General features: G+C 49.4%; 1 protein-coding gene across 1 annotated transcript in view; it reads right to left on the bottom strand.

The window, feature by feature from the left end:
- TBPL2 (TATA-box binding protein like 2) overlaps positions 1-24,351 on the bottom strand; it is a 426,294-nt gene that overhangs the window by 69,868 nt on the left and 332,075 nt on the right. The window contains exon 6 of the mRNA XM_078662091.1: positions 8,834-8,928. Coding sequence (XP_078518217.1) covers positions 8,834-8,928 — 95 coding nt within the window. The remainder of the gene's footprint in view (positions 1-8,833; positions 8,929-24,351) is intronic.

The following is a 24,351-nucleotide window of genomic DNA, read 5'->3' as shown; positions in this document are numbered from 1 at the left end:
AACTCAGGCCATCCAACACACAGTGCCGCAGATCAGCGCAGATACCTTCATGTGAGGAATGAGACAGAAGGGACTCCCCGGAATCCCATAGGCTGGAGGTAGCCCTGGCCAACACACAAAGTGTGTTGAGCGCTCGCAAAGCAGCACTAGTGGAAGTGAAGATGTTACGCCCCCAGGAATCCAACCACCGGGCCTCCTGTGACGGAAGGAACAACACTGAAGGCAAGGAAGGAAAAGCAGTCTGCAGCAGAGGGCCCTGGATAGAAGGGTGGAAAGAAAGGCAGACTGGGTCATGCGGAGCAGGACGGTGGCGGTGGGTGAGCGGCTGAGGCACCGGACCTCCCATGGCAGGACGCCCACAGGCCCCCAGAAGAGAAGTGTGTAGCGAAGCTTCAAATGGAAGAAGCAGCTCCCTTCCACCAGTGCCCTGGTGGAGAACTTCCAACAAATGGTCCGTAGTGAATGGGGTGACCGGGTTGCCCATTTGCAAAATGCCAGCAGCTGTGGAAATGGCCCGGACAAAGGCTACACTTGTCTCCTTAGGGCATCGTGGGGGAGAAAGCAAATACTCCGTGGGCGACGGCTGTAAACGAAGACGCCCATTCCAGAGTCCAGCTGGAGAGAGAAACGGCCAGCCCCTGTAGGGTGGAAGATCCATGGATGAGTGGGGGGCCTCCGGAGAAGGCGGAGAAAGCCTGCGGGGCAACCAATAGCGAGTTGCGGGAAAGAGGGTCCGGCGGTTGTGGCCGCAAAGACGGCGAAGAGCCCTCCCTGGAAGATGCTGGGGAAAAGGTAACGACACGGCGTACAGTCTCCGGTGAAGACAAGGAGATGACAAACCTCCGGAGAGGAAGGGACCTCCGGAGATGAGTCGACAACCAGACCCCGGGATGGCGCTGTGAGTCCGTCACAGGCACCTGTGCGACTTTGAAGTGGCCATCAGGGGCGCCGAGTTGATCTCCACCACCACTTGCGTCCTAGGAGAATGGGACGGGGTCTGAGCCGGAGCGGCTAATGAACAGCACCGAAAAGGCGCCGACTCGACCTCCGACGAGGCAGCCACCTGTGTAGAGGACCGAGAGGGATCCGGGGAGGTGCCCCCGGGTCCGGTACCACCTACGGCGCCGCCAGGGAGGAAAGCCGTCAGCGCTGGAACGGTGTCTGCTCGGCTTCCGGCAAGGCAGCCGCCTGCCCAGGGAATTAACCTTGAGTCCCAGCGACCTTCTGCGACACCACAGGGCCCCCCGCGGGGTTTGCACGAGGCATTGATGCCGTGGGTCGAAGAGGCGAACCCCGTAGGGCCGCACCTTGAGGACACCACATCACCAAAACCTGAAGCCGAATTCATTAACGCCGTGGTTGAAGCTGCCGGCGACTTCGCAGAAGGCCCCGCAGAAGGCAAGGGATCCGCGGACATCTCAGGAAGAGGAGGGGGGGGGCAAAGAAGCCTACAGAGCCGTGGCGTAGGCCTTCATTTGAGCCCTTGTCGCAAGACGCCAGGAAACGGCGGATAGGGTGGCGACGAGCGAGGCCACACGTCCTCAGGGAAACCCGTGCCCTCTGCAGAACGAGGACCAGGCCTCGGTGACAAGCAGTAGGACTTACCGGTGGGCGAGCGACGCCCATGGGGCCTCAGTGAAGGACGATGGTACAGTCGGAATCGGCTGTTTCTGGACCCTTCAAAGGCAGGGGACGGACGCTGTGACGAGACTGATCTGGACAAACGGACCAAAGGCAATTTCATCCGGCGCCCTCGCAGTCCGTAGAATCACCACATACAAATAGGTTGAGGGTGCGTCGCTGACATCGGACGCCTACAAGAACTACACATCTTGAAACCCGAAGGCATTTGCACACTGTTCCTGAACGCAAAAGCGTTAAAAGAAGGCCTGAAAACAGGTCAAGAGACAAAAACCGGATCCACGTTGCATACGGAAAAGAAGTGAAAAAAATAGAAACCTTCTCAGGGGTCTCACCGATACCTGGTCCCTTTGAACCAACAAAGAAGAAATTGGCACAGAAGCTGAAATATAAAAAGAATGCATTTATTAACCTCAGATGAGGGAGACTACGTCACAGAGTACCCTCAGAAACTGTATGAGGCAGTCTAAGGAGTACAGAAAACAGGGGCCTTATATATGCTTAGGGTTACATAGTCAGCATAAAACCAAGGGGAGGTCCTGGCTCATGTAAGCATGCAAAATGCCTAATATGGGCATGCAAGATTTGCTTGCTCAACAAAGTGGGAGGAGAGTTCCTTCTCCTTACATCAGTTAAAATAGCCTGACAGTTGTATGAGAGGAGCAGGTGCATTCTACTAGCTAGGCCCTTCTGAGCATGTGCAAGGCTCTGAAGAGGGAAACAGCACATGGCGAGCACATGGCTAACTAAAATGGCTGCCAAGTACAAAAATGGCTTTCAGCTCATGCTAACAAATCCCTGCAATCTTTAACAGAATGAAACTGACGTCAGGGCGCTGGGGTGGGGCTTATGTGACCTCGCTGACATCACGCCCGCGGACGACGTCAGGGCGGATTCACGTGGGACCGCCTCCGGCGTGCAGAGATGCTGTGGAAATTTTTTCTGGATCCAGTCTTACGCCTGGGGATAATTCTACGTTAAGGAATCTGCAGGTAGTAGTCTCTATCAGATATATTGTTTCTTCTTCCTTTTGCTTTTTTTCAGTTTTGTGATCTTTGGTCTAAAGATGCAGGGTTAAGAAGCGGGCTTTAGGTCTTGTTTAATTATTTTATAAACTGTAGAGAATCAGGAAATATCAAAATCATATTTGATATGTTGTCTATGTTTAATTGTTTCGGTGATAGGAAAAAAGGCTGGTTTCATAAGAATATTTCCCAATGTGTACCATCACATTTACCCACAGAAAATGGGTAAAACCTCTTAATACATCAGCCCCCTTTTCTAGTGAGTCAGTATTGATAATAGTGTGAAGGTGATTTCCAAACACCCCAGGCTTTAAACTTTCAGTGCAAGGTGTAGTGACATGTATGTTTGAAAAGGGTGCTGTCCCCAAGCATCTGGGATAGTGGTGAAAAAATGACACCAGACTTTTGGAAAAAATGGAATGCAGTGTCACTTGGATTGCTGCTGCAAAAGGTTTTTACCAAGTTCAACAAAGATTGGAGTGATATTGTTTGTATTTGCAGTGATTCAGCTACGTATATGAAAAAGTTGTGTGATGACCTGTCAAAATCGATACCTGAGCTGAAGTGCTTTCCGTGCAAGAGATCCTCAACTGTGTCACTTAGCTGGTGGTTCTCAATCCTAGAGGCCGTGGATGCTGTATTATCCATGTGGCAACCCTTTACAGAAGGTTTGCTGAGTGATGATGGCAAAGCCAAGAAATGTGAGGATCTTCGGTTGCATATTGATAGTGATGTGAAAAAGTACACTCTACTAATACATTCTTAGATTTTTACAGGAAAATAGGACTGCTGTAGTGGACATAAATAAACTAGAGTCTGAAAAAACCCTTGTCTAACAAGTGTTCAGCATAATTGGTGTAGATGTGAAACATATCTTTGAGAGTAGGATGGGTGATACTTTAGTGACTTTGACCCTGCAACATGTTCCATGTTAGAGTGCTTGCCACTTGGTAAGCAAATAAATGTTGAGGAGCAATTCAGGAACTTCTATTTTATAATGTATTAGAAATGGCTTGCAATGACGCATAGAAATGTCCCATCACCAACCATGACATTTGAAGTCAATAAAGCCTCACTGTGGTACTCTGAACAAGTACTAAATCCCTTCCGTAAATGGGAATTTTCTCCAGAATTTCAAAAGTGCTGCTTCATTTTTGACTACTTCAATAACTCTGAGGGTATATGTGCCCAGTTCAACTCACATGCTGCAGAACCTGTCCCAGAGAATCACAATATTCTGGTACACCAGTATTGGCATAGAAAGCTATGTCAGTGACCAGAGTTAGCAAATTGTGTACTGGCTGTTTTGGTGTTGCCCATCTCAAGTGCCAATGTTGAGAGTGCCTTTTCATAGATACAAGCTTACATGGGAAGGAAATAGCAGCGAGGATGACCAAAGACTCACTAAAGAAGTATTGCATGGTGTACTACAATACGTTTGATGTAAAGATTTAATTGGACCTCATACAATGTATGTACACTGTCTACATACTATGCGCTATCAGTGCTGAAAGCAAGCAATAATAAAAGTAAAATATTCCGTAAACTCCGGAAAAGCACTGTTTCTGTTGTTTTTAAAGGCAGAAAAATGTGGAACCACTGATAACCACAGTTTTGTTAAGGTATTGAATTTACTTGAAAACACTGAAAACACCCCATCAGAATTTAGCAAAAATAGAAACTGAAAACAGGAAAGCCTAAACATATTATAACATAACAAAACCCCAAACTGTGTGCCAGCCTGCTGTTGTTATTTGAGTTCTGTAATTTCTGTATCAGGGTGCGCCAGATTATTCTCTAGCAAAACTATAGAGACCTCAGAATTTTACTGAACAGAGTATCCAATAATTCATGTGTCTTGAGCTGATAGAGCCCTACAATGGCTGCCAATCAGGCAGATGTCCTTGTGGTGCTCTCCCTAATGAGCTGAGTTTTCTGTGGGTCGGAAGGCTTCTGCCTAAAGCAACATTTTAAAATCTATCATCCATCTTGTTCACTAGGTCTTATGTATTATATTTCCTCCAGGTACCACTGACTTGGGACCTAATATGTGGAATGACCTCTCAATTCATAGCAACGGGGAGTGCAGGATGCAGGAGTGAGCGGAGGTATATTTCCCTGGAGGCCAGCACAATGAAAATGGAACACATTGTACGTTCGTATGTGCAGACTTCTCCCAGGTGTTTCTTGTGGATCATGCACACAGATTACGTGTGCCCAGGCCTAGGCCAGGTCAGACCCAGTGGCCAACAATTAGACTCCTGCTAAACTACAGAGATGGGGATGCAGTTTTCCAATTGAAGAGGGCGAACTCTGACCCCAAATACAATGATGACAATTTAGCATTCTATCCAGACTTTACGCCGCAAGTCCAGTAGGCCAGAAGATCATTCTTAGAGGTTGCTACATAAAAGATGTGTCAGGTACTCCCTGTTATATCCTGGCAAACTCTGAGTGGAGCATTACAGCAAAGTGTTCTTTTGGAATCAAACAGAATCAGCGCTGGAGTATGTTGGCATCAACTTAAAGCATGGAAAGGGAGGGCGATCAGCGTCCAACATCTACCCGTGGCGACCAGAGAGCTGTAATAGCAGGCTCAACAAACTCTTTAAGCACCTCCAGGCACTCACCAGTGGGCTAGGTTAGGTCACTGACTGTGAAGCACATCTATTATAATTGCCTTTAAATGTATGTTCCTGAGTCCAGTATTCACAAGACACAGTTAATCAAAAATTTTAATGTACTACTATTGACATTATAAATGAATGCACAACCAATTTGATTTCATAAAGTTTAAGTAAATACTAAATGCCCATCAACGGACTCTTGCTATTGATTGTGATGATACAGCTTAAAAGACCCAATGAATGCATGCACTTACTCAAGGTAAAAATGTGATAAGGTTGTTGCGATAGCTGACCATATTGCCATAGACCTTATAATTTATGGATTAATCGACCTATTTTGATTGATTCTACATCTGTAGGGGCTTGCGCTGCTGTTATCCTGGGCACTATCATAATCTGCAGGAAGGTGCATTAAAGGACATTTCTACTGCATGAATGACGTTCATTACCTTGGGCTGAATGCATGCTCTTAGGCACCCCAAACATATTATCTGCAATTTCAAAGAAGGTCAAGGAGATGGCGATTTTTTTGTTTTCTTGTTTGGGACGAGAATTCTTACTGACAATTGGGGTTAGCGTTAGAGGTGGGTGGGTATAGAGATTTGAACACTGCTTTTGTGAACGCTTGAATGGGACCAAGAAGAAACAGTATGTGCGCTATATTGTGCTCACTCAGATTTCAGTGCTGAACAATAGTCATCACAATAGTGTAATAAACATGATCACTCTTTACTACCACATTTAAATTAGTTAGTTGGAATATATGGGGGAATAATGACCCCCTCTAAAGCCTGTCAAGTGCTCACCCATCTAGATTGCCATATATTGTACATGGCTTTACTTCAGGGAACACACATCGGCTTCGTCCAAGCCCTCATTCGCAGCAACCTTGAGCCACCATAGGTACTTCTAGTTTGACATACTCTAGGCGATTAGTGACACTCATCCGAAAGTCAGTAAATTTGACCATGCAGAAATGTTTTGGAGACACAAAGGTAGTAGTCCAGCTTGACTCATCACCCCTTGTGCTAGTAAGGGTATATGGCCCCAATATTGTACCCATGAATTCTGTAATGATTTTATGTAGCCGCCTGGAGAACCTTGCATCCAGTAGCTTCTGACTTTATGTACTATTAAATGGTATATGTTCTCTGGATTGATTTGTGGCTTGTCACACAATCCAATATATGAAAAGTGTTTCAGATGTTAAAATTCAACCCAGGATTCTTTCACACCACTCCCCTGTAATGATTGTTTTATCTACTCCTTCTCCCCACAGCGGTTTAAGTATTTATGTCTGAAAGGTGCTGAACTACTGGACTTGGTATTTTGGTCCAAGATCCAGTATTGTTTTAATATTTTAAACGTAACATGGGTTCAGTTTCCAGGCTGGAAATATTTGGGATTGGGAAGCATTCAAGTCATATCTGGGGCATATTCATATCCAAGGAGATGGGTATTCTCAGATCTCTGTACACACAATTAGGTCATGTGGAGCATCTCAAAGCAGACTATGCCCTGAGCAGGGACAAGCGTGCTCAATTTTGAAGGAGTTCGAAGAGTTTACAGATCAGAGGTACAATATTTGCTCAGGTACGCCTAAACCAGGATATGCAGAGAAGGTGACTTGTCAGGTAAAATGCTGGCATGGATCTGGTAGAAGGTCCAGAACATCTCTACGGCTGAGGGCTCTATTACAAGATTGTGATCTAACATTCTGCAAGCATTCAGTCAGCAATACGAGAGATCCAGTAGCGGCCGGCACGGCTTGGAGGTAGCGAGGTGGGTGAGGGGGTGTAAAAACAGAAAAAAGAAGAAATAAATAACTTCACTTATTCCCACACCTCTCCTCCAGGTCGGACTTGGCCGTAACAGGAAGCCCCCAGGCTGCCCTAAGCCAATCACAATGCTGCAATGCAGAGTTGTGATTGGTCTGAAGGCCCTGGTTCGGTGCGCAGACGATGACTAAATGCCTGGGCATGTTCTCCACCCAGGCTGCAATGCAGCTTGGGTGGAGAACTCCTCCTCCAGCTCCGGTGTGAGCAACCCAGCCTCGCCCCACCCACAAAGCTGCCGCAGCAGGAAAAGATAAAATTAGAATAACATCAAGTTATTTTATTTTTCCTTTATTTCTCTGCTGCAAAGCAGTGGGGTGACGCTCCTCCACCTTAGCGGAGGGGCTGCCACTGGAGAGATAAGTAGGAGTCCTGGTTGCAGCACTGTCCAAATGACATAGCTGGGTCATTGAAATGACCTCACACTTGCCTGGGTCAAGGCATAGATGCGCAAGCTGATCAACTCTCCTCTTAATCTTGAGGATGTTAAAGGCCCAGGAGCAGACCTCAACTGTGGTAAAGTGCCACGAGGAGATTGTCTCCTGGGGAATTTCTATAAGGGTTTCTGATACTTAGCTTTAAGACTTCTAGATTGCTAGCTGAAAGCTGTTTTTTTAACCTTTGGGTTATTCTTAGAGCACAAGTTCCCCAAGGTTTGCAAAGGCTTTACTACATGTTTAATTGAGGTCTCTCCCTTTGGCAATAAAATAAACATAAGGAATGGTCACTCATTGCCATGTGTGCACTTATTTGATGAGGTGTCCGCTTATTTTGTCCTTTTAATCAAGTACTTGGGAAAATATAGTAGCTAACCATTTTTACAAATGTAGCACCGTGATCAGTTAAGGGCGCACTCTAATGTTATGCCACACACAAAAAGTAAGGCCAGTGAATATGCCGCTTCACAACTTTAATGAAGAGCCAGTACAAAGAACAATGTACAAAGCATTTTTACAGTCACAAGCACTCCAGTTCAGAGTTTGTGAATGGCAAAATGCTGCATTAATTTTAAAAACAAGATTAGAAACCATTCTGATTCCTTGTGAATGTTGAAATTAAAGAAGTTTGTTGGGTATTCACAAACACTTAAAAAAGAAAGTCAACGTTTTTTTAAAGATGCATTGTTTGCTTTAAAGAAAATGGGCTGCATTCCAAAAGTACCTTATTTAAAAGTGAACACAGATATGTTGGTCTGTTGACCCCAATAGGCCACAGTCCCTGTGCTTGCCTCCAATCGAGTGAGTCGGATTTGCAACCCACTCCGAATCAGAATTTTAAAAACTGACCTATTAAAAGGTAGGTCAGTTTGTTAAATTCTTCCCTAGTCTCAAAAATATTTGCAAGAAGTAAATAGTACATCTGGCACATAATATAAAGGATAAATTCTGCTAATTTAAATTTCTGCATTGCTTAAAACAATTTGCTCGTTTTTTACTCTGGCAGAGAAATTGTACTTATTATAGGAAATGCACTTTATCATTGCATTTATGCGGCACATCGTTTAGGGTATTGTACTATGTATTTTTAGCTTTCTTCTAGATATTGGAATGCTTCTTTCATACTACATGTTATATCGTTCTTCTGAGTACTCCAATATAACTTTTTCTTAATGTATGGCTTTACTAACAAACCGTTTCATCGCTGCAATGTGCAGTAAATAGGCGTACAGAGAAATGTTCCACTTTATTTAATTGGCAATACATACCAGTTAGAACCACTTTTCCAGAAACGAAGATAAGTAACACAATTCGTGGTTTCACCATTCTATAAATCAGGCCTGGGAATAATTCTGGTTCATAACTGTTATTGAGAAGACAAAAACAAAAAGAATTAATGTGCATAGTCTTTAGAATAACGACAACCCCCGCCGCCCCCATTTTAGATTTAGCAGCGTGACAAGCAGCTAGAGTATTTATTTGTTTCCTATCTTTCAGCTTTGATGTATCCCAGCTGTTAGAGACGGGACCCCCGGCTGGCCAAGGCTCACGCCAAAGTCAGTCAGGGATCACCATTTCTAAGTCAGGGCAAGGGAGTTACACACCAAGATAACCCCTGCTCACCCTCTAGGTAACGTGACGTGAGCAGCAAGGCTAAACTTGGAGGCGATGTGAGTTAAGTGCTTGCGCACGCACCCCCAGCAACAACACCCAAGGCCCACCACAAAGGAAACTCCACACAAGGTTATATCAAAAATAGCCTTTGTATTATAATAAAAACACATTAGATAACACACACACTTTTACAATGTGCCAACAGGCACGGGCAGAATTTACAAGGGATTATGTACACGACAGGGCCACCTGGACCACTGTCAGGGGTATGCACTTTTAGAATTAGCACTTGTAGAAATAATAATTTTGTAGGAATAATACTCAGCACATAAATCATATAATGACTGTAGCATAAAAATAGTAAATGTAGCACATAACCAGTTACCACTGGTAAAGGGTAAATACCTCCTACGCAACCCTAACCACTTTAGGAAAATCACGCAGGGAACTAGGACCTTATTATCAGGACCTATAGAACATAAACAATCACCTAAGCAAGTCACATTTAGCAAAGGTAATGGGACATAAACAATCCTCTAAGCAGGTCACTTTTAGCAAAGGGGATAAAACATAAACAATCACCTAAGCAGGTCACTTTTAGCAAAGGTGATAAAACATAATCCTCTAAGCAGGTCACTTTTAGCAAAGGGGATAAAACATAAAACACATTGCACATGAGGCATTCAAACACATTCAGAGGTGCGGGTAGAACATTTCCGCAGGAATCATATTAGCAAGTAAACCATAAATGCGCAGGGTGCACATGGCACAACACTGGAAATGTCCCCCAGGCCAACTGGCCTCGCAAGGGCTGAAATGCCCCTAGTCCAAATTGTCAGGGCAGGCTGCGCAGGCAGCAAAGAACACAGACCTAAACGTGCCAACTGTCCACTAAGTGCTGGACAGTTGTAAAGCAATGATGGGCCAACGTTGGAGCCTCGTGGGCTCAGGAACAATGGTGGGCGAAACACAGCGTGGGAGCCACGGGGCTCTAACCAACTGACTGTTCCTCCAGAGCCTCGCTGGGCTCTAAACAAACAATGGTGCCTCGAGCCTCTCTGGGCTCGCAAAACAAATATAATGGCACTTAAGAGCTTCTGCGCTCTAAAACAAAGAATGCCCCCAGAGCCTCTTGTGGCTCTAAAAACAACTGGGGCTGGAGCCTCTCGGGGCTCAAGAACAAGAACTGGCACCCGAGCCTCGCCGGGTTCGTATAACTCAAGGTGCCCCCTCGAGCCTTCTCTGGGCTCGCAAAACCACTGTGGGCGTGGAGCCTCTCGGGGCTCAAAATACACCAATTGCCCCCAGGAGCCTCGGGGCTCCTAATCAAAAATGTGGGGTTGTTGGAGTCCCTCACGGGGGACTCAGAGACAAATGCAAATGCCCCAAGAGCCTCAACCGGTTCTACACTCTGGAGGGGAGGGGCGGGCCCCGGCAATGTGCCCCGAGGCCCTCCTCCCCGATTCTACACTTCGGGCCCCACTCACCGGCTGTCTCGCTGGCGGGACGGTTCTCTTTCCCCGGGGCTCTCCCTTCGCTCGGGAACCTCGGGACGGCCAATGCAGGCTGCTTCCTGCTTCTTCCTCCTCCCTTGATGACGCGGCGGGAGGCTCGGCCGGCTGGGCCAATCCCAGCGCGGCTCTCCCGGCAGCTTCTCTCGGCGGTTCTTTGTCCTGGGCTGCGGCTGTGAAAACACGGGGCAATGCCGGGTGGGCACCGGCTCTTCTTTATCCAAACAATAAATCGAGGTGGGCACTCGATAATTAAAAAGCGAGCACTGCAAAGTCAGCAAATGCCGGGTGGGCACCGGCTGGACAATCAGAGCGCTCCCAAGCGCTCTAAGGGCAAAGTCAAGCGCTCCCAGCGCTAGGGAGGAATATAAAGCGCTCCCAGCGCTAGCAGCAAAAATACAGCGCTCTTAAGCGCTAGGGACAAAAGCAAAGCTCCAGCAAGGTCTGGAGGCAGGCAGGGGGGAAGGCTGGGCCCAGAGCCAGCTCACTGGGTCTCCAGGCAGGGAGACAATCCAAGTGGCGGTCCTCCTGGCCCCAGCAACAGCAGCAGCCCCCTCTGGCAGGATCCTGGAAAAGAACAGAGAACAAATTGTAAGGGGACACAGCCCCTTCTTATACTCTAAAATCCTTTGTCTGTAGGTGCAGGTGGGGGAGAAACCAGTTGCAGCTGGTTTTGGAGCACCCTTGATGGCTCAACCACCCCTTTCATTTACTGGGGAGGCTAGGGTCGTTAGACGCACCACAGGGGGCAGGGCCAGCATTGTGTGGGGAAAGCCCAGCCCCATCAGGAACCAGGTGCAGCCCTCCCTCACATCACTCATGCTGATCTCTCCACTCACTCCTGGGCAGACCCATCCAGACTTCCTGGAGCCAGGCTTGCCAGCCAGCTCCAGCCAATCACACTCCAGCACCCTCACTGCACACACACAGCAATGTCTAGAAGTGGCACTTCCCCACTAGACACATACAAGCCGCACATACCATTGCGCAGCATTCACTCTCACGAGTTCGCACATACCAAACTCGAGCCTGCACTCCCCACACATCAGGAACTAACATGGACACACACATTCCCCATGCATTCCTATGGGAGGGCAGGCCAGCCTTACTACACGCACGCACTTTACACTGGGACACAGGGAAAAAGTGCGCAGAGACCCAAAAATCACTAACACAGATCACATACTAAAAGCAAAAAGATTAGGGGTGAACCTGCCAGAAGGGCCAAGTCCAACACAACCCCCTTCCAGCCAAAACGCAGGGAAGACCAATCACCACCGTGATGGACTTCCCTGCTTGGGGCGATAAAACACGGACGCGGGCCCGCAACTGCAGGGACACCCTCCTGTTTTACGCCACGGTGAACCCCTGGGGTTCCTTCTAAAACTACTGTAGGGACTAACTGGGCTATCCCACTGGTACTCTCCAGCTGGTCTCGGCCAGGACCAGGCCCTGGGCCACCCAGGTACCACTGGTTCCTGCCTACTCACAGAGTGGGGGGTAGTAACCCCTGGCACATAGTAGCCATTCTCCACCCTTCCTGTCTGCAAGACAGGGCTAGACTGCCCCTGGTTCTCCAGCCTAGGGTCTACAACCTCAGGTGGACCAGGAGTCTCAGGGAAGGCTCTCCTCTCCCTACCTCTTCTCCTAGGGTTCCTCCTCCTCCTGCGAGGGGTGCCCTCAAAACACCATTCTCCCAACCTAGGGTTTAACCCCTCAGGTTGCACCGGGGTCTGAGGTGGGCTCTCCCACCCTCTGCACCCCCTTCCAGAGTCCTGCTCCCTCCCAACCGGGGCGGTACCTCTGGAAGAAGAACCGGTCAGGACACTGATTACAGTAGTCCCACCCTTCAGGTCAGGCTGATCCTGAACCTGGCCTTCCAACCTCTGGTCTAAAACCTTCGGTGGAACAATTGCCTGGCACTCCAGGACTTCTGGGGACTCACATACTATTCCCCAATCACTCCTTTTGCTGGACTCCTGTACCCTCCCTACTGGAGCGGTACTGTCAGACTCTAGAACCATAGAAGCTCCGCTTACAGATGCTCCAGGTCCTCACACACTAGGAGATCTCCCTCAAGTGAACTAACAGGAAAGCTTAGGTTCCCATCCTGGGTTTCCCTAAAGAAACCATCCAGGCTCTGGGGCAGGGCTTCGGGCGCTTGGGGACTCTCGGTCACACACTCACTCCTGCTCCACTGAGACAGGTAGTAAGCCCCTACACCCTCCTCACTATACTGGGACCTAGCTGGGCTACTCTCACCCTCCTCCACCACGCTGGGCTGGAGGACATCTGACCCACTATTGTTGGAATCACTCACTAGTGACTCTAAAGAACCTCTCGCACTTTCTCATCGGTCGGCTTCCTCTGCCAGCTCATATGGTTCAGACAATCCACACCCTAACAGGTGTTGGCGCAATCATGGATAAACAACACTGAGCAACTGCTCTTTGGCAATCATATCAAACAATATGCCCCAATCACATTTCGTGGGAATCCGTACCCAATCACACAGTGCCCCACAACAGTCATCCTGAAAATCTTCCCAAGACTGGTGAGGTGGTTTCCTAAGGTTCCTGAATTTCAACCTCAACTCCTCTTCTGGGGAAACCGGTACCATACTCGGGGAACTGGGAGTGGGACTTTCTACACTAAAATTTAAATAGCTGCCACCACTGGACTCGACCCTCCCTGGGGAATCCAGAAAATTATAACGGGATCAGGGGATAACCTACCCTCTAGGGTTACCTTCTCCCTGAACAAGGCCCTTCCAGCCTCTAGCTTGGCGTGCTCCAACCTGACCTGTTCCATCGCTAGCTGATGCTCCCGCTCTTCCCTCCTATCCAACCACTCCTTTGGGGACAGGACAAGGGATGGGGCGCTGGTACTGACACTGGACCCATCAAGGGACTCCCTATCTATGGGGTCCTCACCATCTGCTGGTGCCCATTCAATGTCATCTTCATCACATTCTTCAGGGCTCCCCACTGACTCACCACCCTCATGGCGTGCGGCCCGGGCCCTCTCTCTCTCTCACTGTGCTCAAGATCCCACTGACCCTTCTGCCATTGGATCAGGCTGTCCCTAAGCTGGGACTGAGTATCCGACTCACTCACCTCCATGCCTCCCTCTTCACAGAATCTGACCAGCTCTGACCTATTGTACCTAAAAAGACCACAGAGATCAAAAACAGGCTCCATTTTGGCAGACGTTCTCAAGAAGAGTTTGACACAGGGAACCTGTCTGAGCTTAACAGGAGTACACAATTACAAAAATTCAGCAAGGTTCCTATCTCAGAGAACTTGCACTCCTCTGTCCAGTGTAACACACCACTCATTCACACACACCCCCCCTCAGTAAGGCAGTTTCTACCACCCCTGATTTTTCAACCTGACCATAAGCGACACAGGTACCAATCTGGGAGCAGGGCGGGGAACAAATGTGCTGGACACAATTATAAAATGACACCTTTCAGGAGAAGAAATACTGGAACTTCACCTAAAAAACAATAATCTCAAAAATGTGGTTATCTAAAAATGTAGAGTTTTGTAGTGCGGCCTGGGGCCACTGTGGTACAGCGCAAACGCAAGTCCAATCCGCACCGCTTGCCACCAATGTTAGAGACGGGACCCCCGGCTGGCCAAGGCTCACGCCAAAGTCAGTCAGGGATCACCATTTCTAAGTCAGTGCAAGGGAGTTACACACCAAGATAACCCCTGCTCACCCTCTAGGTAACGTGACGCGAGCAGCAAGGCTAAACTTGGAGGCGATGTGAGTTAAGTGTTTGCGCACGCACCCTCAGCAACAACACCCAAGGCCCAACACAAAGGAAACTCCACACAAGGTTATATCAAAAATAGCCTTTGTATTGTAATAAAAACACATTAGATAACACACACACTTTTAGAATGTGCCAACAGGCACGGGCAGAATTTACAAGGGATTATGTACAGGACAGGGCCACCTGGACCACTGTCAGGGGTATGCACTTTTAGAATTAGCACTTGTAGAAATAATAATTTTGTAAGAATAATACTCAGCACATAAATCATATAATGACTGTAGCATAAAAATAGTAAATGTAGCACATAACCAGTAATCACTGGTAAAGGGTAAATACCTCCTACGCAACCCTAACCACTTTAGGAAAATCACGCAGGAAACTAGGACCTTATTATCAGGACCTATAGAACATAAACAATCACCTAAGCAAGTCACATTTAGCAAAGGTAATGGGACATAAACAATCCTCTAAGCAGGACACTTTTAGCAAAGGGGATAAAACATAAACAATCACCTAAGCAGGTCACTTTTAGCAAAGGTAATAAAACATAAACAATCCTCTAAGCAGGTCACTTTTAGCAAAGGGTATAAAATATAAAACACATTGCACATGAGGCATTCAAACACATTCAGAGGTGCAGGTAGAACATTTGCGCAGGAATCATATTAGTAAGTAAAACATAAATGCGCTGGGTGCACATGGCACAACACTGGAAATGTCCCCCAGGCCAACTGGCCTCGCAAGGGCTGAAATGCCCTTAGTCCAAATTGTCAGGGCAGGCTGCGCAGGCAGCAAAGAACACAGACCTAAACGTGGCAACTGTCCACTAAGTGCTGGACAGTTGTAAAGCAATGATGGGCCAACGTTGGAGCCTCGTGGGCTCAGGAACAATGGTGGGGCGAAACACAGCGTGGGAGCCACGGGGCTCTAACCAACTGACTGTCCCTCCAGAGCCTCGCTGGGCTCTAAACAAACAATGGCGCCTCAAGCCTCTCTGGGCTCGCAAAACACATATAATGGCACTTAAGAGCTTCTGCACTCTAAAACAAAGAATGCCCCCAGTGCCTCTTGTGGCTCTAAAAACAACTGGGGCTGGAGCCTCTCGGGGCTCAAGAACAAGAACTGGCACCCGAGCCTCGCCGGGCTCGTAGAACTCAAGGTGCCCCCTCGAGCCTTCTCTGGGGTCGCAAAACCACTGTGGGCATGGAGCCTCTCGGGGCTCGAAATACACCAATTGCCCCCAGGAGCCTCCGGGCTCCTAATCAAAAATGTGGGGTTGTTGGAGTCCCTCACGGGGGACTCAGAGGCAAATGTAAATGCCCCAAGAGCCTCAACCGGCTCTACACTCTGGAGGGGAGGGGCGGGCACCGGCAATGTGCCCCGACGCCCTCTCCCCCGATTCTACATTTCGGGCCCCGCTCACCGGCTGTCTCGCTGGCGGGACGGTTCTCTTTCCCCGGGGCTCTCCCTTCGCTCGGGAACCTCGGGACGGCCAATGCAGGCTGCTTCCTGCTTCTACCTCCTCCCTCGATGACGCGGCGGGAGGCTCGGCCGGCTGGGCCAATCCCAGCGCGGCTCTCCCGGCAGCTTCTCTCGGCGTTTTTTTGTCCTGGGCTGCGGCGGTGAAAACACGGGGCAATGCCGGGTGGGCACCGGCTCTTCTTTATCCAAACGGTTAATCAAGGTGGGCACTCGATAATTAAATAGCGAGCACAGCAAAGTCAGCAAATGCCGGGTGGGCACCGGCTGGACAACCTGAGCACTCCCAAGTGCTCTAAGGGCAAAGTCAAGTGCTCCCAGCGCTAGGGAGGAAAATAAAGCGCTCCCAGCGCTAGCAGCAAAAATACAACGCTCTTAAGCGCTAGGGACAAAAGCAAAGCTCCAGCAAGGTCTGGAGGCAGGCAGGGGGCAAGGCTGGGCCCAGAGCCAGCTCACTGGGTCTCCAGGCAGGGAGACAATCCAAGTGGCGGTCCTCCTGGCCCCAGCAACAGCAGCAGCCCCCTCTGGCAGGATCCTGGAAAAGAACAGAGAACAAATTGTAAGGGGACACAGCCCCTTCTTATACTCTAAAATCCTTTGTCTGTAGGTGCAGGGTGGGGGAGAAACCAGTTGCAGCTGGTTTTGGAGCACCCTTGATGGTTCAACCACCCCTTTCATTCACTGGGGAGGCTAGGGTCGTTAGACGCACCACAGGGGGCGGAGCCAGCATTGTGTGGGGAAAGCCCAGCCCCATCAGGAACCAGGTGCAGCCCTCCCTCACATCACTCATGCTGATCTCTCCACTCACTCCTGGGCAGACCCATCCAGACTTCCTGGAGCCAGGCTTGCCAGCCAGCTCCAGCCAATCACACTCCAGCACCCTCACTGCACACACACAGCAATGTCTAGAAGTGGCACTTCCCCACTAGACACATACAAGCCGCACATACCACTGCGCAGCATTCACTCTCACGAGTTCGCACATACCAAACTCGAGCCTGCACTCCCCACACATCAGGAAATAACATGGACACACACATTCCCCATGCATTCCTATGGGAGGGCAGGCCAGCCTTACTACACGCACGCACTTTACCCTGGGACACAGGGAAAAAGTGCGCAGAGACCAAAAAATCACTAACACAGATCACATACTAAAAGCAAAAAGATTAGGGGTGAACCTGCCTGAAGGGCCAAGTCCAACACCAGCGTACCCTGAAATATCCCCTCTGTTGTGTTCTGGCGCGGCTGGCGCCAAATGTGGGCGGGGTAGGCCTCAGAATGCTGCACCCTGGCTGCGCGGTGCTGCCAATCAGACATGGAGCACTAGTCATGGCCTAGTGGCCACGTGACCGTAGGGCCACACCACTGCAACTGCGAGGCGGGGAGAGGGAAGGGAGGGGAGGGAAGGGAGGGGAGGGGGGGCGGGGGCTGGGGCAGCGAGGAACACCCCTCGGTCTGCGACACTACATTCCTCCTTTAATATAACTAACAAGAACAAGCATTTCGAGTGACTGTCTCTTAGCCCCTGGAGGCTGACACCATAGTTCCTTGGATTCTTGTGATTTTCCATGGGTTGTGCTCAAATGGGAGCTGGAACCTGCTCCCTGGATGTTGGATTCTTATCAGTACGCACGCCTCCATGGAGAGTCTTGGTGCCTTGGATCGCCCGTGTTGAGATGCTTGTCGGTTTTGCTCCTTCCTAAGAGATCCAGCATGGCTAGGTGGCACTGGGGTTTGTTGACAAGGATAATGTCCTCAACCCTTCAACTGAAACAAAGGATGCTGGGTGCTACTCCCATTGTAGTGTGTGGGGTTTGAAGGTAGTCTTTCAAGTAAGTATATAATGACCTTCTCCAGACTATGTCGCTCTGCCTGGGCTCTGCGGATAGCTTTTGTGATGGTTCTCATGCACTTTGACTGTGCCTTTGACTTGGGGTCAACAGGGGGTGATAAGGTGGCATTTGGTTCCTCCTGATGTAAGGTAGTTGACGAGGTCTTGGCTGTTGAAGGGTGGTTCTTTGTCTGTCTGAAGTTCCTGTATTAGGCTGTGTGTGGCTAAAATTTTCTCTAGCTTGGCAATTGTCTCTTCATGATCCCCACCTCTGGATATTAAAGAAGTCATCAATGACTACCAATAAGTGTCTGTCATCTGGGAAACTTCTGAAATCCATGCTGCTGCGGTGCCACTGAACCTTAGGGACTCGTTCGGTGATGACGGGGGGGCGATGGGGGGTGGGGGCTTGTTTGGAGAATCGCCAATCCCGGTGGCTTGGCAGGGTTCACACTGCTGAACAGTCTGTTCAACCTCCTCCTCAAGGCCAGGAAATCATACCTTGCTTGTTAGCCCGCTGTTCTTGATGACTCATTGGTGCGACCTATTGGTTAGGTCCACCATCTGATGAGTCAAAGTTTCTGGTAAGATGAGCCAGGGTCCCTGGAGTAGGCACCCATTTGCTGAGATGGTGTGTTAGTCTTTCACGATGTGCAGGGACCTTAGCATTCTCTGGGCTTCCACCATCTAATGCAGGTTCCCAAACTGTGCGCCGTGGCTCCCTGGGGAGCCGTTAAACCTAGCCATGGGTGCCACGCACCAAGCACTTTAATGCTTTTAATATTGAAGGGTCTGTTTGCTTCAGTTAAACTAATTAGACTTAAACCCATGATGTAGATGATTTGTAAGTGACATGCCTAAAGCTGTAAACGTAGTACTTAATTGATGGCATGTCGTGGGAGATGACCTCCATATTTCACTGGATCCCCACGTTCCAACACTCCCAAATTAAGCGAAAGATGCCCGATTTATTTTGTTAGACTTGTTAATAGTTTTGTTTTTTTCCAAATTCATTTGACACCAATGCAAGTTATCAGGAAAGTACAGTTGTCCTGTCTATTAAACACACAAAGTATTATTAAGTTTTGACATTTGTACTTGAATCGTAGGTACTTCCAGTATGCATTTCTTTCAGTACACACACATTTACAGACAGGCCTGCTCTCTCCTTGAGCACAGGGTATGGCATAATGCCATCATTTGGAATCAAGAAAGAGGGACGTTTAAAAAACACAATCAGATGAATTTATTATGCTTGCATTGATTTGGAGGCAATTTTAGTGAGGAGACAGAAAAAATAAAACTGTATGTCGTTTAAAAAATCATGAGTCACCCTGCTGAGACAGGTATGACGGGTAGAAATGGAAGTGCATGCAAATATTTTTCAAGCGCAGGAACACTCTGGCAATGGACCCTACATGTATAGGGGTGCTATCTAGCACTGTAAGTGGGATAAAAAAGGTTGAGAGGGTACTCTATAAAGGCATGGGCAAAGAAGTGTAACTAGGAATATTTTTATTAAAGGTCGCCGCCTTAGTAATACGAAACACACTGTGTATATGAATATATTACCTTCATCAGCTTCATCCCAATTATTTTCAGATAGTAAACTGCAAGTACTCCCAAAGCCAAGCTTACATCCCCCCACCCTCCAAAAAAAGTAATAGTGGGAAGCCACGGGCAATGGCCAATGGGTCAAGGAAGCCGCAGGTTGAAAAAGTTTGAGAACCACTGATCTAATGGGGTAGTGCCGCTGTTACTGTGATCCACCTCTCTACCTGGTTGCTGCAATGGCCTGTTGGAGGCAGTCATCTGCTCGGATGGCTTCTATGATATTGGCGATGGATATGTGGTGGGGGTGTGACCATTCCACGGCTACCCTCACGTATTCTTCTGCATCCTTTGCCTCTTGTTCCTCTTGTGGTGTGGTGGGCCGGCCATGTTTTTAGAGATATTCCACCGGGTTATAGACTCCCGGTCAATACTCCACCTTGAGACAGTATTCCAGTAGCCAGAGTATCCATTTTTCAATCTGCTGTGGGGGGTTTGACGCTGATCCTTGTAACAATGGGATAAAGGGCTTATGGTCGGTACTGACTGTGAATGGGTGTCCATATAGGTCGATGTGGAAATGTCTGCAACCTCAATGGATGGCTATGGCTTATTTTTTGATATTTGAGGGTCACTGCTCCATTGGGGTTAGAGTATGGCTGGCATAGGCGACAGGGCCCCACTGTCCGCTCGGTTGTCCCTGGGACAGTACAGTTTCCAGACCCGTGGGGCTGGCGTCCATGGCTAGCTCTGTGTGATTGTTGGGGTTGAAGTGGACCAGGGTAGTATCTGCAGACAGAGCCTGCTTGGTATCCTGGGACAAATTTCTCTTGTTTGGGACACTATTGCTAGGAGCTTGGCACCTTGGTGAGGTCTTGCTGCGGTACTGTAAGCTGGGTTAGGTTTAGCATGAAAAAGCCGCAGTAGGTGACCATTCCTAAGAAGCTTCTGACTCCAGTAACTCTGGAAGGCGCTGAGGCGGCTTAGATGTTATGGACTTTAGCCAGGTCATGGGTGATCCCTCTCATGGAGGGACGGTATCCAAAAAAACATTTCCTTATTTAGTAATTAGCATTTCTGTTTGTGCAAAGTGAGGCAGCTTTGTAGCCAGTTGAACACTGAGCTTAGTCGGTGAAAATGTTCACCCAGAGTACGTGCGTGGACCAGAAGGTCACCGCTGACATTCAGGAATCGCCGAGACTATCTAGCACTCGCCTGATTAGGTCTTGAAACATCTCAGTGGTGCTGGAGATGCCAAAATTGAGGCACTTATATCGCCTCAAACAAGGGGAATGGAGAAGGTGTTCACATGTCTTGACTTGGTCACCAAGAGGATATGGTGGTAGCCGGATCGGAGGACCATTTTGGAAAACCATTGGGAGCCAGAGATTTCTCCTATTATGACATCCAGAGTGGGTGTTATGTGGTGCTACCTTTTGATTGTGATGTTTGGTATCTTAATGACAACACATATGCACACTTCTCCTGGCTGTTTCGACTTGCGAGCTAAAACACTGGGTGTTACCCTAGGCATTGGCCCTTCCACTCTTTCAATGATATCTGCCATCTCCAACTTCAGCAGCTCTGCCCCCACTTTCAGTCAAAGGTGGAAGGCCACCCTGCAGTGGTGCAAATCGACTGGGTGAAGTGATTTGTCAATGTGCAGATGAATGACTCGGTCTTTAAGGCATCCGATACCTTTGTAGAGGCCTTCAAATTTGTCCAGGAGTGAGTCTATTGTGCTGACGTTGGACAGCAAGAGCAAATTGGAACAGCTGCAGATGTTTGCCATGTGGCAGCTGAAGAGCATGTCAGTCAGTCAGGCTTTTTCACTGGCGTTGTGGAGCAGCAGGTTTTTGCATTGTTGTTCATTTTACCACATGTGGAAGGTTTTTCCTTTGGCGGGAGGCTCCCAGAGTGTGGAGAAGTCATTGCGTCTGGTGGTTTCTGGCGTCTTAGACCGGTCTCTTAAGCTGTGAGGTGATATGGATGCTCCCACCTGGTTGACAGGCTTGGTCTTTATGGCACGCTGAAGGGTGAGTGACCCGTGATTTTAATAGTTCTTGTAAATGCCCATGGTGAGAATGTCTGCCATTGTCATGCAGTGCATTGGCAGGATGGGCTCACAAAGCTTAACAGGCAACCAGCCCCAGATGAACTGAGCTCAAATTTCTCTTGTTCATCTGGAAGAGTTCACATGCTTGCTAATTCTTGGAGCCTGGCGTGGAGCTCATCCACAGATTTGCTGGTGTCTGCTGGGCTTGTCCAAGTAGGAACCGCTCAGAATCCAGATTGACCAAAGGTTCGGAGTGAGCAGTCAATGCTGTCTTGAGCGTGGTGTAGGTGTATGGTGGCACAGCTTTCCATACTGTTTTGGCCAGCTTGTAGACGGTGGTGCTGCCAAGGTGGAGGAGCATGTGCAGACGCTTGTCTGCTTCTTGTATAACTGCAGCAAAATATGTTTCGAGGTGATTAGCCCGGTCGCCCCCTTGGTGGCCTGGGAGGACGGTGCTCCAGACAAAATTAAAGGTTCAATTGTGGGGATGGATGCCGTGCACCCAGTTCTTTCATGCGGGTGGATAAGCTGTGGGTGGGGTGGTGTTCCATGGCTTTGCTTGTGCTAGGAAGGGTATCATGCGGTGTAGTTCCTTACCAGCTTCTCTGCTGTCCTTTCATCTGCGTAAGACACTGAAGGACGTGTGGCAAACTCCTTTGTGCTGGCGGGTGGTCGCAGAACTGGGCGCGGAAGCTTGGGCGACACCTGGTTGGGACTTCTCAGCCTGAGGCATACTTGCTGTCTGACATTGGGCCCCGGTGGGGCCCAATGATGAAGCATGTCACCAACTAGGTTGGTGAGTGAGGGCTTTCTTAAAGAATCCAGCGAGATTCTTCATGCTCGCTCTTTTTGTTGAAAACTACACTCTTGTTGTTTATACGATTTTGACCGGGGGACCAAGAGTGTTTCGTTTGTTCCATCCCTCACTCTCTTGTTGATAAAAGAGAGGTGGTGTAGGGTGTACACAGGTGCCTCTCCTCAGGGCCTGCATGGTGGCTAAGGGCTGGGCTGTGTCCCCTGGCCCAAAAGTTTAAAAAATGGTCTCTTAGCTTGCAAGCGCACGTGAACCCTAGAGAGTAGGTGGTGCGGGCGACAGCCCGTGTGAGCGAGGGGCAGCCATCCATGTTGACTGCTGGAGATCAGTCATGGCCTGCAGGGTGTAGCCATGTGGAAGGTGCTCTTGGCCTCCACGCGCTGACTGCAATGTTGGCAGGGCACAGGCTGGGTACAGCAAAGTGTCATTGAGAGGGCAGAAATCAAAACCTCTCTCATCACCAGTTGCTGTGTTCTGGGGCCAAGTGTGGACGGGGCAAGCCTTAGAGCGCTGTGCTCTGGCTGCTTAGTGCTGCCAAATAATCAATCATTTGTAAAGCGCACTACATACCCGTGAGGGTCTCAAGGCGCTGGGGAGGGGGGGGCACTACTGATCGAACAGCCAGGTCTTGAGTATCCTCCTGAAGGTCAGCAGGTCTTGGGTCTGTCGTAGGTTCAGTGGGAGGGTGTTCCATGTCTTGGCGGCGAGGTGGGAGAAGGATCTCCCGCCGGTGTTTGTTCTTCAGATGCGCGGGATGGTGGCGAGTGAGAGGTCGGCGGAGCGTAGCTGGCAGTTGGGGATGTAGAAGGAGAGCCATCTGTTGGGGTAGGCTGGGATGGTCTTGTGGAGTGCTTTGTGTGCGTGGATGAGGAGCTTGAAGGATATCCTCTTGTTGGCAGGGAGCCAGTGCAGGTTTCTCCAGTGAGGGGTGATGTGGCTGTGTCGTGGTACGTCAAGGATCAGTCGTGCCGAGGCGTTTTGGATGCGTTGTAGTCATTTGATGGGCTTGGTCGGGGCTCCCGTGTAGAGGGCGTTTCGTAGTCGAGTCTGCTGCTGACGAGGGCCTGGGTGACTGTCTTTCTTGTATCTGTCGGGATCCATCTGTAGATCTTGCGGAGCATGCGGAGGGTGTTGAAGCAGAAGGAGGAGACGGCGTTGACTTGATTGGTCATTGAGAGCGTTGAGTCGAGGATTATTCCCAGGTTGCGTGCATGGTCGGTGGGTGTCAGGGCTGCCCCCAGTGCCGTCGACAACCAGGAGTTGTCCCAGGCTGAAGGCTTGGAGTCGAGGATGAGGACCTCCGTCTTCTCCGAGTTCAGCTTCAGACGGCTGATCTTCATCCAGTCAGCGACGGCAATAATTCCTTTGTGGAGGTTGGCTTGAGCGGTGATGGGGTCCATGGTGAGGGAGAGGATCAGTTGAGTGTCGTTGGCGTAGTAGATTATGTTGAGGTTGTGCTGTCAGGCAACGTGTGCGAGCTGCGCCATGTAAATGTTGAACAGTGTCGGGCTGAGGGAGAATCCCTGGGGTACACCGCAGATGATCTCGGAGGCTTTGGAACAGAATGGGGGGAGGCGGACGCTCTGGGTCCTGCCGGAGAGGAAGGAGGTGGTCCATTCCAGCGCCTTGTCTCGGATCCCTGCGGCGTGGAGGCGTGCCCGTAGAGTGTGGTGGCAGACGGTGTCGAAGGCGGCGGAGAGTTCTAGGAGGATGAGTGCTGCGGTCTCACCGTTGTCCAGCAGGGTCCTGATGTCGTCAGTGGCGGCCATGAGGGCAGTCTCGGTGCTGTGGTTGCTGCGGAACCCTGACTGGGAAGGGTCCAGGATTCTGTTTTCTTCGAGGTATCGGGTTAGCTGTGTTGACTATTTTCTGGATGACCTTGGACGGGAAGGGGAGCAGAGAGATGGCCCGGAAGTTCTTGAGGTCTCTTGGGGCTGCCTTAGGTTTTTTGAGTAGGGCGTTCATCTCGGTGTGTTTCCAGTTCTCTGTGAAGGTCGCTGTCTCAGACCCTAGTCATGGCCTGGCACAGAACTGCTTATGCACAGTTCTGCCTGTTTATTTAAACCAATGGTCACATGACCACCGGGCCATACCACTGCAACTGCGAGGCTGGGGGCACAGTATGGTATACCCCTTGGCCCAC

Source organism: Lissotriton helveticus, chromosome 9 (assembly GCF_964261635.1).
Source record: "Lissotriton helveticus chromosome 9, aLisHel1.1, whole genome shotgun sequence".
Taxonomy (NCBI): domain Eukaryota; kingdom Metazoa; phylum Chordata; class Amphibia; order Caudata; family Salamandridae; genus Lissotriton; species Lissotriton helveticus.
The sequence above is the reverse complement of the archived record's forward strand: the minus strand, read 5'-3'. Positions and strand labels throughout refer to the sequence as shown.